The sequence below is a fragment of the Xiphophorus hellerii genome, chromosome 21, assembly GCF_003331165.1.
Source record: "Xiphophorus hellerii strain 12219 chromosome 21, Xiphophorus_hellerii-4.1, whole genome shotgun sequence".
Classification (NCBI taxonomy): domain Eukaryota; kingdom Metazoa; phylum Chordata; class Actinopteri; order Cyprinodontiformes; family Poeciliidae; genus Xiphophorus; species Xiphophorus hellerii.
In genome coordinates this window covers 14,798,665-14,814,742 of record NC_045692.1, presented here as the reverse complement: position 1 = coordinate 14,814,742, position 16,078 = coordinate 14,798,665, and the positions used below count along the sequence as shown (strand labels likewise).

The following is a 16,078-nucleotide window of genomic DNA, read 5'->3' as shown; positions in this document are numbered from 1 at the left end:
TGCCGTTAGACTCTTGTGTTTGTTTAGGTTGTATTTACCCGGGATGTGGGCGCTATAGCTCGCTTGAGAAGCAGTCTCTGGTGTTTTTGGGATCCACATATGCATTCTAACTGCACGAGATTTCACTAAAACTGAGACTAGAGACTAGTTTTTTTAGAAAAAGTATTTTTTTTTTGGTCTGCATCAGTTTGATTGCGTATTCACACTTCCCAGTATGAACTGGTTCCCTAGACAAACAATCAGAGTTCAATTACTGACTAAACATGGCTGGTATGAATGCACCCTTAAACTCAAAAGAGCAGTTTCAGCAATGAGAAAATGTAAAAAAAAAAAAAAAAAGGAAGCTTTATTCTTCTCCAACAACTCTTTAGATCAGTGCAAGTTTGGCAACAAAAATGAATAAATGATACCTCTCGCACCTAATCAGACAAGCTTAGTGACTCACTGGGAATTCAGTGTGCTGTCTCACTTTTCAGCATTCAGTAATTTGCCAAACATGAACTGTGGCACAAAAGGCTGAAAATCTCTGAGGCAAAAGAGCCCAAATGTTTTTTTCTCCTGTCATTTGTAGCCACAAACTGCTGCCTTAAATATTCACTGCTATGTGTTGCTCTCTTACCTCCTGCTCTGCTCCTGTCTCTCCCTCACTTTGACTTCCTGCCTCAAGCCCCTGATGTCTCTGAATGACATTAACGTATTTTTAAAAACATTACATAGTGTAATGAACAGTACTAGCATGTGACTTACTGAAGCTAAAAATTATTATTTTTTTATCATACAGAATGAGAATTTTTAACAACTGATTTGCATTATACATGCTGCCTACTCTTCTTATAGCATAACTTAGCCCTTCAGGAAATGTTTTCACTCATTATTTTAAGACCTCACCTCAAGCCCTGTACCTTCCTCTCCTTTTCTTGTCTCCTTACTACTGCTGCTGCTGTATTGCTGCTCCTAGACATACAAAATGGCTTCAGAGATGCATATCTAAGCTACAGCTCCTGAGTATAAAGTTGGTTAGAAAAAAAATAATAATAATCAACCCAACAAGAGTCTTCACCTGTACTTCTTTCTGGGTCTATTATATTAAATATGAATTTCATACCTCGTCTCACACTCTGAAGCTCCACCTGGCTTTCCTATTTCTTCTGTGAATCAGTTATTCTCATGATAAATTAATATTTAAAAAGTAATAACAGGTTAATACATATTTAGCTCAACTAATTTAAGAACTCACCTCTGTCTCTACATTACAATTTTTCAATTGCATCACTACTCTGAGTTCTATCATTCTCCTGATTAGACATTATTAGGTATTATATCTAATATAATAATCATACATCTTTTTTTGTGTTTTTTTTGTTTTTTTACCCATCCAGGGGGTCTTTTTGTGGGCTCTAGTGTCCCTTATATGACAGTAGGCTGACAGGAAACGGGGAAGGAGAGGGGGGAAGACATGTGGCAAATGTCGTCGGGTCCAGGAGTCGAACCCGCGACGGCCGCGTCGAGGACTCAAGGCCTCCAAATACGGGTCGCGCTAACCGCTACGCCACCACGGCACGCCCATAGTCATACATCTTGATAAATAGTCATGTATGATCAGGTGTTGCCCTTGTGTTGTGTAGCCATTACTTGGACTGGCATTACTCTATCCTGACACGATTAAGATAAGTGAACCAAAATGATTTTGGTTTCTATATAAGAAAGTAAACCAACAACTAGTCATTGTAAACAAGCCATATTGGTGAAATTCCCGCCAAACAGTTTTACCTCATTCAAAACATTCAGAGCCTTCACAAAAGGGCTCTGACATGATGCTGTATTGCACCTTGAAAATAAAAGAACAAGAGTTGAACATTTCAAAATCAAGTATTTTTCTCCACTGCGGTGAAGTTCTTGGATGGGACACATTCCCCACCCGATTCCTACGTCTATAGCTCCAGGTGCAAAACAATCTTAGATGGGAAGAGCTTCACAAGTCAGCAAAAAATGCATTTAAAAAAAAGGTGAGATGATTTCAGAGTGATGTTTCTCAATAAAATACTAGGGAAGACTTTAAAAATCCCATCATATGCAGTTCACAATAGCATAACCAGATTTTTAAAAATCTGGGAAAAGACCAAAAGCTGATATTTAATGGCAGTCTTTGATCGCTGGGTACAGAGGCAGGACCACATTAAAAACTGGTTTAATTCTGCTGCAGAAGTTGTTGTGTAGGCTCAGGAACATCTCTACAAGGCAGTAATGTTTGTGAACCTATTTTACTGAGTAGTCCATAAATTCAAAATAAAGTTCTGGCATGGAAGAAGAAGAAGATGCTTCCACTGCGATCTCCGAGCCATAGCTCAATTTTAGATCAGGCAGAAAATGACAGATGTCACATCCTCTTTATACCTGTTAGGAGCACAGAGTTCAAAACCCTGCATCTATGACAGCATGAGGTGCATTAGTGCCTAACGCAGAAATAGCCAAGTCCAGTTCTTGAGAGTTGCGATCCTTTAATTTTTAGATGTATCCTTCTCTCCAACTTACCTTGATAAAATGATTTATCAGGCCTCCAGAGAGTTGCATGACATGCTGATGATTCAAGTGTTTTAGAGCCGGGTTGCATACGAGAGTTGTAGTCTGGCACTTTTACGCATACATATTATATTCAGGAGCCTAGAAAGATTATGCTAAAAGCATACTGGGCTTTGTAGCAGCAGAGTCTTCCTGCAGTTCACACTTCTCAACAATAATTAAAAAAAAAAAAGATTTGGAACAATGTTAAGAATTCATCAATTAAGATGCACGATAGTTGATGAGCCAGAATCCCAAATGTAACATTCCCTGCCAAAAACTTCAGAAATCAGTCTATTCTGTTCCCAGAACTTTACCGACTATTGTTAAAAGGAAGAAAGGTTTTTAACAAAAAAGTAAACATGGCACTATCTGTTTTTTTTATAAGTGTTGCTTCAATTAAATTCAAAATTACCTTCATATTTAGACAATGCAATTATTAAAAATTCTGTTTACAATTTTCTTTTGCAAATAAAAAGGTTTGAGATTTCCTACATTTCACAATGTCAAAATAGCAAAAGTTATTCTTTAACTTTAAACTGCAGACAATTCACACATATTAGCTTTTGCTGTGATAAATACTGCAAAAAGGAAAGACTGCATTTAGGTTATTTAATACTTACTAAATGGTTGCTTTGTCACAAATTGTTTTACTTCCTGAAGAACAGTTTTCTGTTTACTTCACGTTTTTATTCTAAACAGTACTGACCTGCTCCATAACCTCTGGGGCCATCCAGCACGGCGTTCCCACAAAAGTCTTGCGCACTTTGTTTCGGGTCATGTCACCACCTGTAGCTAGAAAGGCACTGACGCCAAAGTCTGAAGTTCAGAGAGATAGGAGACAAAAATAATAATAATAATGAAGAATCCCAAGCAAGCAGGACATAGTAGTATTGTCAAGACAGATAATTTTTCTATGACCATCAATATTTGTTAAAGATGCCAAAAGCATCTGGATGAAGATAAGGAGTTTCTTTAGAACTGATGTGTTACAAGTGGAGGCAGATGAAAAAAGCTTTGTTGGAAAAAATACCTGCAATTTGCACAGAACCGTCATCTCCAAGGAGAATGTTTCCAGCTTTGAGATCTCTGCAAAAGTAAGTAACACCTTATTTTAGCAAATGTCTTACAACACTGTAGCATAAAAAGCTGACATTTGGTTGATATCAGAATTTCTTCGTCTTGAAACGGCACATAAGCTCTGAATCACATTTGCTGCAGCTCTCTTATTTCTTGCATAGTCTGTCGTTAAAATTTTCATCCCTGCTCTGCCTCCCCTGTTGGTGATAAGAAGATTCAGCAGGGACAGCTGTCTGACTGCCACACGCAGCGCATACTGCCATCTCGCCAGCCAGACAGTGTCGTCATAGCAACAGACTTTTAGAGATAGAGGCCGTCGGTCAAGTAAAAGGCGAGGATGTAATAGTTAGGACAGCAGAAGTGTCACTATCGCGCGTGTCTCTGCTATCCCTCATTTAGGACAAAAAGAGGAATGAATACTCCACAGAGCGCAGAGAACAAAACCGTCACAGAGCATTTCAGAAACAACATCCAGCTGTTCTGGTTTATATAAGCATCTGTCCTGAACGGACTTAAAAGTACACCATTAGAAAAAACAATGACAGAAAAGAAATCTAAACCATAAAGCAATTTTATGTTGCCACCAGATGGGGGCGCTGGAGCAAGAAAATTGATTCTTCTGCTGCTTCAGAAAAGAAAAAAAAAAAATCAGTGGAAGTATTCCAGGACACATTATATAAATAAATATTGAAGAAAATATATTTTTACAGAATCTAAATCATCTAGAAAAGTAGATGCCTTCATGTAAACAAATTACAAAGGAAGATTAAAGGTAATCTCCACATAAAAGCTACCAATGGGACATTATTTACTGAAGAGATGTTCACAAAGAGCTCAGATCCCAGTTTAAAGGCTGCTGTATGCTTGAGTGAAGAGGCTACTTTCACTAAGAAGGGCTTCAATAAATTAGCAGACAACCAACACGTGTGTAAGCGACAACAGCAGGGAGTGGCAAACACCACTGGGATGAAGGCAGCTAATGTTCCTAACAGCAAAAAAATGGTAATTCCCATGTTAAGGAACAGGCAGACAGGGAATGCTACAATGCTTTATGCAGATAGTTGCCTTCAGGGATCTAGTTTATGTAAAAAAAAAAAGAAAAATAAATTAAAAAAAGAAAAAAACTGATTATTTCCTACGTGTGATGCAACGTTGATGAGCATTTATGTCTAGACAACTTTAATTACACAGCTGTCATGATGGTGATGATGATTCAGAAGAAAGGGGATATGGATGAACGAAATGAGAAGACAAGATATTCAGTGCAAGTGGCTTGTAAAACCACAGATGGAGCTGTGCAATAGACATCTGAGCTCAAAATATTTGTAGTGTGTCAGTCACTTTGCAGCTGGGTGATACCAGGTTGCATTATCTTCCTGATTTTTGCACTTTCTGGATACGAGCACACTTGGCCCTCAGTAACAAGTAAAAATGGGTCATTTAGGACACTGCCTCAAACAATGACTCTAGAGGAAAAATCCTGGTTTAAAGGCATGGTTTGCATGGTTTTGTTAAGTGAGTACTTAACAAAAATTAAAATAATGGAAAAAAATGAGATCTAAAAACGGACATTTAAAAACAATAACAACTTTCACAGATTAGAAACATAGAGAATGTTGTCTTTTTCCAAACAATGAAATCACCATACCTAAGCGCTACATGTTAAGGGAACACTCTTCTGTGTCGAATTTGTTAGTGAAGGAAGAAAAGAAAAAAAACTCAAACGTATCTTTTTTTCATATCAGTGAAGCATTATTTATAAGGAGATTATTTTCCACAACAGGTTGAGACATTTATGGGGCTCACTTAGGATGGGAGAGAGAGAGAACATGACGTTGCTTTTAAATGGTCTGTTGTCAAAGCAGGTACAAATTAATGCATGGTTAGTACAAAATATTTTTTTCTTAGAAAACAAATAAAAATCATGGCCTATGAATACATTCATCTTGGCAATTTTGGTCCTCAGAGAAAAAGGTTTGTACATCGTTGCATTAAGCAGTAAATTTTGTTTGCTGAAAGCAAATCTGCAATAAAAAAAAAAAGTCACGATTTCTCCATCTACTTTGGATGCTGAGCTTTTGTATGTAGTTTTAAAGTCAGTCATTCATTCATTAGCTGGAGGAAGCCTACAATTTACTTGATGGGTTGAGTTTATCTTGATCTGCATGTAATTCAAGATCCAAGTTCACACATTTGCATTTTAAAACCTATATGTCAACAAAAACTGATGTAAAATGGATTAATTCCAATGCAGTGTCATTGAGTGACCCTGGTATGATATTGAGAATGTTGTTGAGGCTGTATAATTAGCATCATCTTAAGAGCAAATGTATGGCAATTGAACACATCATGTAGAGCAAGACATAAATTATCTGATGCTAAAACAGCCCTAGAGGTTAAGTGAAGAGTAACATGGTAGTGTATCAATGCAAATACAAATGATGGATTATGACAGACGAGAGAGGGAGAAAATACTTGGGTTCATTACTGTAGCTAATGTTGGAGTACCTTGAAAAAGTGGAAAACGTCATGATGTAGAGTGCCATGAAAGTATTTGCCCCCTTGTAGATTAGATGTATTTAGGGAGGGAAACGGTATTCATGGCCAGAACAAGGTGAGACAGCAAACAACAGTTGTCACACCTACAACACCACATATTGCTCAGACACATTGTGTGAAGTTTTGAAGTTATGTCCTGTCCTGATTTATTGACTACAAAAAGTTCTCTAAGCTGGGTATGATTTTTTAAAAATTTTACTGACATCTTTATTTGACAAGTCTCCTTTCTGTAATGGTGAATTGCTTCTTCTTAGCTTGTTAAAATTCATTGAAAAGGAATGCTGCAGATACAAACCGTTACTTTAATGTGCATTCAAGCTTTATTACTCCATGCTACAGTAGGTGAAAAAACATAATTTATGAAGAATGATCAATCCAATCTTGGTGCACTCATTTAAAATCCATGGCGCCCATGGTTCACTGCAGCAGATCATAATGCTCAGAGAAAGGCTGAAGAGTGCAGACTCTGTACAGTCATTAACATTCACAGAAGAGGAAAAGGAGGATGGAGGAGGAGGTGCTGACACAATGCACCATGTAAGTTCAAAGAAAAGCTGGAGCAGATGGGTTTAAAAACAATCTTACAGCCCTGAGTTATTCCAACAGCAGTTGCTGGATGGCATTGATTTTAATGTGTTGATCCAAATTAAGCCTAAGTCCTTACATTTGGCCTGAATTGAGAAGGTGAAAACTGAACAGCACATGAGTGGTGCTCTCATAAAGGTATGACATAGTGAAATATTAGCCAGCTTGCGGCCAGGTGGGAACAGCCGTGGTATGAAACTGTCAGGGAGATTTATCATTCTCATCTGGCAGCCGTGCACCTTGCAGCACCTTGCAGCACCAACAGGTCACCTCCTAAGACATTACATCCCAGTGCCTGGCTCACCGTGTTCCTAACAGGGCTGTAAAAGGGGCTTTATTGGATGTTTTGTGGGCCATATATGGGCATAAAATAACCTTTTCCATCCTCACCCCTGTTTAAGAATACCCCTATGGCCGTAAAATGATCTTTCCTCTGGAACTACATTTTGATAGATCTTTTCACACTGCTGGATTTTTTTCCTGTACTCTATTCAATGTAAACACAGATTCATCTAAAGCATCTCTTCTGACAGACAATGAATATCAGTAATTTGCTGTTCAAATATCTTTCAGGCACAGTACAGATATTCATACTCTTTACACTTTTGGCACATTACAGCGACAGCAATTCAAACATAATTTTTGTGTGATAGCTCAACTGTGCATAACTGTGAAGGAAGAGGAAAATGATTAATGGTTTTCTGGATTTTTTTTTTTTAATTCAGGGTGTGCCCGTACAAACTTTGCACATCCAAGAGATTGAAATTCATGCCAGTTCCTCTTTCACAAATGTCTTAACTCACTAATAGCATTGCATGCAGAAAATTAATGTTTAAGTCTTGCTAAAGACTTTTAATTGAATTTAGGTCTGCACTTTGATTGAACCATTCTAATGCATGAGTGTGCTATTCCTGTGCACAGTCACCTTAAACATTCCGGCTATATGTTTAGGGTTGTTGAAACACATGCTTACTCTTTTACAGTTTATTACAAACCATAAAAACGGAAACAAACATTCAAACAGCTACTCTGATCAGATGAGAGGAAAAATTAACTTGTTGACCTTCATTTCCCTGTCACTCTTCTATCAAAATTGAGTTTGAAGGTGGAGGACTAATAAGTTGTCATGTCAACCTGGCCTGTTGGTCTCTGTAGCTCCTCCAGAGTTACCTTGCGTCACTAAGCCGTATCTTTGAATAATCCTCTTGTTACCCTGTATGTGAGTTTAGGTGGACAGCTAATTGTTGGTAGGTTTGCAATAGGGTCACACACCAGTTCCAGCTTCAGATGATGGATGGAACAGAATTCTATAGGATCTTCATAGCTTGGGATATTGTTTTATAACCCAACTCTGCTTTCAACTTCTCCACAACAGTCTCCCCAGAACCTGCCTGCTTTGTTCCATAATGTTTATGTTCGGTTTTTTCCTCTCTTATATTCTTTATCAAACCTCTAAAGCAGGGGTCTCAAACTCCAGTCCTCGAGGGCCGCAGTCCTACAACTTTTAGATGTGCCTCTGCTGCTCCACACCTGAATAGAATAATTAGGTCATTAGCAAGGCTGGGAGAACTGATCTACACAAGGAGGAGGTAATTAAGCCATTTCATTCCAGTGGTTTGTACCTGTGGCACATCTAAAAACTGTAGGTCTGCGGCCCTCGAGGACTGGAGTTTGAGACCCCTGCTCTAAAGTCTCCATAGAAACAATGAATTTATAAGTGAAATAAAACTGCAAACTTCCTGGTGACTCCTAAAAACAACTGTTCTATTTCACTAAAGATTATTAAAACATTTCAAGCTGTTTACAATGTATGCAACACTTCTTTGGTATTTTATGACAAAGCCTTGCATCATTCTTCTTCTGCTTCACAATTATGCGCTACCTTGTGTTGTTATTACATAAAAATTACCCAAACTACACTGGAGTTTGTGGATGTAACATGACAGAATGTTGAGGCGTGGAAGCTGATTTTCTCCAATTTAACTGAAATAATATGCTCTTGCTCTCATACATGTAACATATCGTCCACCTGCTGTCAACATTTCGGCCCCCCAGTAATGACTTTCCAAGCTGCTGAGAATGAGGAGGTGAAACCCTTCACCGCCTTGTGGTAAATACCTCCAGCTGAGGCGGTGAGGCTCTAATTGCTTTCCGGCTGACCAATGCCGGATGGAGCAAGTCATGTGACATTGTCTCCCGTCTCCTTGTTGCCGTGGAACCTCAGTTCCTGAGCTCTTCCTCATCCCTATGCCGAGGCACCATCGCCATATGAAATTAAACACTCAGGAACATATTTAACTAACACAGGCCCCCTCCTTGGCTAGAATGTAAATTATTTTCAGTTCTGTGGGACAACCTCTACTTTTCTTTCTCATGAATCAGAGCTACATGTAAGAGCCTGGGGATAAAGTGCTCTGGTGAAGACATGATCTTTTGACATTTCCCTAATTTATTATTTTAAAAAAAGAGCAGCAATACTGTTTTCATTTGGCCTTTTTTATTTCTTTCATTTGGTTCCCAATGTAAGCTTATTGCCACAGATTTGGTAAGCTATTCATCCAGAGGCAGAAGCACCCTGCAGAGAATCTTCTCTTCAGTTTTCCTTCTAATTTAAATGCTGCAGACATTCCTTATATTGTCATAAAGGAGAGTGGGCATTTCTAACCTCCTAGTTAGTACATTTCATATTGTTACTTTGAATTTCTTGAAAAAATATTTCAGAAACAATAGGTATATGGACAAGAAACTTTTCTGAAGTAGTTTGAATAAATCATTAAAGGGAATCATTCAAGTTAGGCAAATTGCCAAATTGCCTACTATTCCTGGAAATTAAGAATGATTAATAGCAATTAGTTTTAAATCAAGGGCACTTTATAATGTCCCTCTGACAGAACTTCATAAGGAATCGGTTTTAGAGACACATCTGAGTGACTCATAATTCACCACTCTCTCAGCCACCTGTTTCTTCCGAAGCCAACAGAGTCACTTTGCTTAATTCTAATAATTATGCAGCAAATGTTCAGCTTGAAATTGCTTGGTCTGTTCTTGTATTTCACAGACAATCAATGAAACCAGCACAGATACAATATTTAAAAGAAAATATATGAGTCACAACTTCCAAACTTTGCATCATTAATAAAATTATTTCAACACCTCTTCAACCCTCACCCTGTCAGACACTGACTGTAGATTTACTCGTTAATCAAAGTGATATAAAAACTAACTTTGTTTGTTCTGGCAGACATAACTTACTGCTTTCAGTTGTTCCTAATAGCAATGAGACACTTTGCAGAGCTGTTTCATTCAAAATTAAATAAAATAAATAAATAAATACTGTTAACAACGTAAAATAAACAGAATTTAGAATTTATTGTTTGTCACTGAACAGATGTACAATCAGATTAAGGTCAGCTCCAATAGTGCAAACAATGTAGGACATACATTATATACAATATAAACATAAATAGGGTGTACCATTATTCATAATATTAAATCAGTAACATTTTCATACATATACAACCACCATATAATTAGAGCATATGAGTGCCCAGGGTGTTAATTGCTCTTGGGAAGAAGCCGTTTTTGAGTCTGTTTTTGTTTTGATGCACCTGTAGTGCCTCTCTGAGGCAGCAGGTCAAACAGGCAAATAAGAAATTTATGTTTCCATGAAATGAAAACAAAATAAATATTGGGAAAAAAAAATTAAGCGGAAGCTTTTTTTGTCAGTCATAGCTTACCTTTATTTATTTCACAATTTATGCATCTATTTCATATATTTTTTTATTTAGTTAAATCTTGTTAAATAAATTTAACTCTTGAAAAATGTGATACTTTATTTCATGTTTATGTATTCAAATGATTTCTAAATGAAATAAATCTTGCAGAAAATAAAACTTTAATTGACAAAATAAGCTTCCCATTAAAAAACATTTTTTATATTTATTTTTGCTTTATTTGATGGGGAAAATGTAGGCACTGAGCCTACTTTATTTAACAAAGTATACATGCATTTTTTTCAGTCAACTATTTAATTTTGAATGAACCCTATCCTTAATTGCCTCAAACCTCACAAAAACATATTACTGTAAACATCTTTAACAAGTGTTTTTAATTGCTTTAAAAAATGGCATTTTAATTAAAATATTTATATTAACAGGATGAGTAAATGTTGTCTTTCTGACGGTACTGCAAAACCGTCAAAGTCTCAAGAGTATACATTTAACTGGTGTGTTAAATGCATACATTTAATATACATGTATATTAAATGTATAACATAAAAGTCGCAGTGTCATTGACTTTTATGGCGACGACACTGCAGCTCATCCGACCTGCTTAGAAAATATCTGGTTTCAACTGATCAACATTTTGTGTGCTTTGTAATAGTGAGATGCAGCAAAATGCAAAGACAGATACAGAATCAGCAGATAGTCCATAAACAGCATTCCTATGCCTTCTTCATGTTTGATTTCAATACTAATCTACACAGAAATTACAGCTTGCGGTCCTATGTGTAAACAGACAAATGCACCTCAAAAATAAAATAAGCGACAGGTTCATGGACAGATGATGATGGATGACAGCAATACTTCTTCAATAGGATGAAAGAATAGATGGATGAATAGCGAAGTATTGTTTAGTTGAACAAATTACTTTCCTTGAAAGCCCCTCAGGTGAAGTCCAATAAAACGCACAGATATAAATGCCAAAAGGCCGCTGTGTCACGTTTATCGTGGCACCAGTGCCGGAGTGGGCCTACCTGTGGATCTGGCCGTTCTTGTGCAAGTACTCCAATCCCTCCAGCACATCTTTCAACACTGTAGCTATGCTGGCCTCGTCCAGGACACCGTTCTTGTGCTCGCCACGTGAGATGATGTGCTTGATCACGTCCAGCACTGAGCCTGGTTAACAGACAAGACAAAAACATAAAAAGACTTGCACAGAAACTGCACAGACTGTGGGGGGAAAAAAAACCCCCAAAAAACTGACAACACACCAGTGTGGAAAGAATCATGTTAGATTTATTATTTTGGATCTTTAGTTAAGTTTAGTTAAGATATACAAATATTTAAAGTAAATGTAAATTACATTTTAGAACAACAAGATTTTTTATCCCATCATTCCAAAAAATGAATTGGATTCTGTTAACTGTAAACAGAATCATGCCATTTTCTTTGGTTGTAAGAAATAAACAAAAAGAGCACAACTATTTGATATTTTAGAACCATGCATTTTATTAAGTGCTAGGTTCAAGATCAACTAAACCCGCTCTGAAAGCTAAAACCCGCCCCTGGCAAATTTTGAAAAATTCTACCAAAGTGGGCAGAGCCAAGAGACATGGCCAAGTGTGGGAAGCGCTGTTGTCTATTTATCCTCTTAATTTTTCACACTCCTCTAGCAATTTTATTTTTTTAAAAAGAACAACAATTGATAAACCTAGCGAGTCTCTTTCTGTGTTTTTGGAGACTTTTATGGCGACGACACTGCAGCTCAACCGACCTGCTTAGAAAATATCTGGTTTCAACTGAGCAACATTTTGCAAATTTAAGTGTCACATTGCGCTATATGCAAAAACTGCCCCGTTTGAATATCAAGCATGTGCAAGGACTTTATACAGAAATCGAGCACTTTCCAACCCTTGAAAACACATGATTCAAATTAAAAGTATTTGAGGATTTCAAACACCGGTGTGAACCATGTAATAGACACTTTCAAGTTTCCTGAAAATAATATTTAAAATCCATCTACAAGACTCAGATTAAAAGTAATGAACGAATTAATGAATGAAAGAATTAAATTCTGGGTTAAGATTTGTGTTTACAAATTGAACTGATGTCTTTGTCTTCATTGAATGCAGAGTCGGAGGCAGGGGGTGCTCTGCTGACTAAACCTGTAGTCATGTCTCCCCCGCCCCGGCTCCAGCTTCACAAAGGAAAACTCCCACTGAAAAGTCAGTTTGTCATTTCCTTTGTGCACCTTTCCGAGCAAACAATCGGGAAGCCTCTAATGAGAGGTCCACTATTTGCAGAAAACTGTGCAACACTGGTGAACAGAGACAAAGCAGAGAAATTGAAATGAATGTGAACTGCCTGACAAGCTTTATTGTGCTGCATTGAGACAACAGCATAAACATCACACTGACTGCTGCCTCGTTTGTCTGCCTGGTGTTTGTCTGCAGAACAGATAAACACCACCTGGAAATGAGCCAGAGGTGACAACGCTCTAGGATCAAATTTGCTGTGTTTTTTTTTTTTTTTTTTAAACCAACAATGTCTGGCTCAGAGTTTGAAGATTTTAATTTTGTTTAAATATTTTAGGATGTCCTGACCTTCAGCACAGAATTTAGCACTTACAGCATCATAATGCCAGGACACCTGAGACTAGATAGTGTCACTGCAGAGCCACAAACTGAATAAGAGAAACTAGAGGGGAGTTTAATGAATTCTTCATGATTTGGCATTCATTGAGCCAGAGACAAGGAGAGGCTGAGGGAATGCTACAGTAGCCTGCAGACATATTCACACCTCATGAACTTGTGTTACTATAATCTTCTGTCTATTTTGGTAAAAAAAAATTTTATCAGAGAAACCAAAGTGATGAATGTAGAAGGAAAAGTATAGATGTTTAACAATGTTTGAAAAATCTCATACTTTCAGGCATGGCTGATATCTCCTGACCGCAAATGAGAGTTGAAATGTAGATAGACAAGTAAATGTAAAACTTTGCTTTGTGGCATCTCTGTCTTAATCACAACAGATCTGAGTAGCACCAGCATTACTGCACATAAAACTCCAATCTGTTGGTCCATCTCCAACTCAATCCAACAATCACTCCTGAACATGGTGCCAAGGTATTTAAACTACTCAGAGAATGGTGTCTAGTCATGTACTCCACATATTTCTTCCGTTGTGGAAGAAAATGTAGGGGCAAAGCAACAACAGCAGTGGAAAATGAGACAAGATGAGACAAGAAATGTAAACTTCACATTTTGGCCTTTTTGTATAATGCTAAGTGTGGCAAGAAAAACAAATAAATCAACATTATTGTTATTATTTTTTGCAAAAAACATTTGAAGATCTTTTGCACTTTGACAACTCCTCTGGACATGATTTTAATTGCATCAAGTGTGCTTTTTCAAGAAGGTACTTGAATGTTACTTGCATTTTAAATATTAATTATTAATTACAATCATGTCTTTATTCAGGAAAGTTAAGGGCAGCAATTTCAACTGTTTTGTAAGACGAAGTAACGGCAAATATGAAGCTTAAGAATGTACAAATTTGACTGCAACCTTTCAAAAGAGTGTCACAAAATTGGGGTAGTATTTTAGCCGACAACAATCACAAAAAAACACTGCAACATCCTGGAGGGAGTGAATGAAAGCTTTTCACTCTGATGGGACATAATGTGAAAAAAAGCTATGCTTTTACAAGGCACTGTAAACAAGGAGCCATTCTGAAACACTTTTTCTACCGACTGTAAACAGCGAAGTCCCCTTTACAGTGGTAGAAGCATGCGCAGCATGACGCAGGCTTTGGAGTCTCACTAAATGCCAGCCTTGTCAGCCCGCTTCAAATTAAACTCATCTGATCGAACTCCTCATGCCTCATTAGGTTGTTTCAGCGAGCTGACACGTACTGACGGGTTAACAGTGGAAAGGTTCATTCAGCATGGGAAAGGCAAGACACCCGCAAGCCTAATTTGAAAGCTGCCTTTCGAAAACCTTGAGGAAGAGTTTATATAAATCACAGCAAGCAAATTAAGTCCTGACAGGGCAGAGCAGCATAGAGCATGCAAATACTCTGGAAAATGTCAAATCATAGTTTCAGTTACATGGCGGATTAGGCAAATATTTTGGTTTCTTTGAATTTTAAACAAACTCCAACTGGGCAGAACTTCAAGCTTCATTCGGAAACATCGCCTCCTAGCTGTTCTTTTAAACAGAGCGGCAGCTGTGAAACAAAGGGAGAATGGGGGGCTGAGGGGAGGATGAGGAAGTAGATGAAGGACATGAAACCTGGTGCCAACTGTGCTAAAGGCCTTTGTGGAATGCCAAGTGAAGCTGTAGGAGGAAAGTGAGGGTGGGGCATTGGAGGAACTGCAGCAAGGCGTGGAGGGTGTAAAAATATCATTGTGGGCTCAGACTGAAGGAAGCCTCTGGTGAAGTTGCATCATTTTCTGAGGGGGTGAGACCAATGTAATGCAGGAGAATGCAAAGATTAGTTTCATTAGCTTAGCATCTATATTCAGTCTGAAAACCAGGAGATGAATGGCAATAACCAATAAAGGAAAAAAGGCTAATTCTATTTGTCATCCTCTAAAAGTGGAAAATTAACTTTTGAGATCACTTCAGGAGGAATGTATTGAGAAGACAGCAAGATCACATTCAGTTTCTGTGGTTATAAAACAGCTGACAGCGTTGAGTTTCTGCTTTATGATGTGCACCACTAAAAGCCACTCTTTGCAGTGAGGACAAAGTATAGACATGTTGAATACTTTATCAAAACTGAGTTTGACTTTTTATAGTTCCTCTTTTAAAAGAGCCATTAAAAAGTGCAACAGTTTAGTTCTAAAAATCAGCATATCGAGTTGAAGATCTAGAAATGAAAATGGAGCAAAAGCAGTGTTAAACTGTAGCACAATTCCAGGAGGAATATATTTGTCTTGTTATTTATGTCTATGCAATTTAGAATATTAGCATTAAATCTATTATTTGCAAAAATATCACTAAAATGTGCAGGGCGCACCATAGACAGTGTGCCTATTTTGAGTATTGATTGCATAACCCTAAGATAACAGATACAAGAACAAAATTGTTTGGACGATTCAAGGTCTTTTCAGCTCTTCCAGTTTTGTGAACCTTTGACCTGCCAATTATAATTTTACACAAAAGAAGAACACTAAAATATTTGTTCCTAAGCTTCATGTCCCAAGTGTTTATTAGTTATTTACAGTAGGATCAAAGGCAGCATCATTGCGTACGAAAAAGCAGCCATTGTCTAAACAGTTTTTAGCACCCTTTATTTGCCATTGGCACAATGCCAGCATTGCAAAAACAGCAGTGTGCTGACAAGAGAATGTTGATGATTCTTGAAATTGTCAAATTCATCTGTGTTACATGACAGACATCTAAAGCTCAAAAGGTCAGAAAAACACCCACACACTGTTTTCCGTCTTCCTGTTATCTATGGAAAGTCTTGCTCTCTCCCACCATTTCACAGCCTGAATAAACCACAGATATGTCTTAACATTATTCTGATTACCAGCACATTCTCACTGTATAAACAACCAGATCTTT

General features: G+C 37.6%; 1 protein-coding gene across 1 annotated transcript in view; it reads right to left on the bottom strand.

The window, feature by feature from the left end:
* Positions 1 to 16,078, bottom strand: part of oxsr1b (oxidative stress responsive kinase 1b) — a 47,191-nt gene that overhangs the window by 11,145 nt on the left and 19,968 nt on the right. The window contains exons 4-6 of the mRNA XM_032552219.1: positions 11,540 to 11,681; positions 3,593 to 3,648; positions 3,269 to 3,378 (exon numbers count right to left, since the gene is read on the bottom strand). Of these exons, the coding sequence (XP_032408110.1) occupies positions 3,269 to 3,378; positions 3,593 to 3,648; positions 11,540 to 11,681 (308 nt within the window). The remainder of the gene's footprint in view (positions 1 to 3,268; positions 3,379 to 3,592; positions 3,649 to 11,539; positions 11,682 to 16,078) is intronic.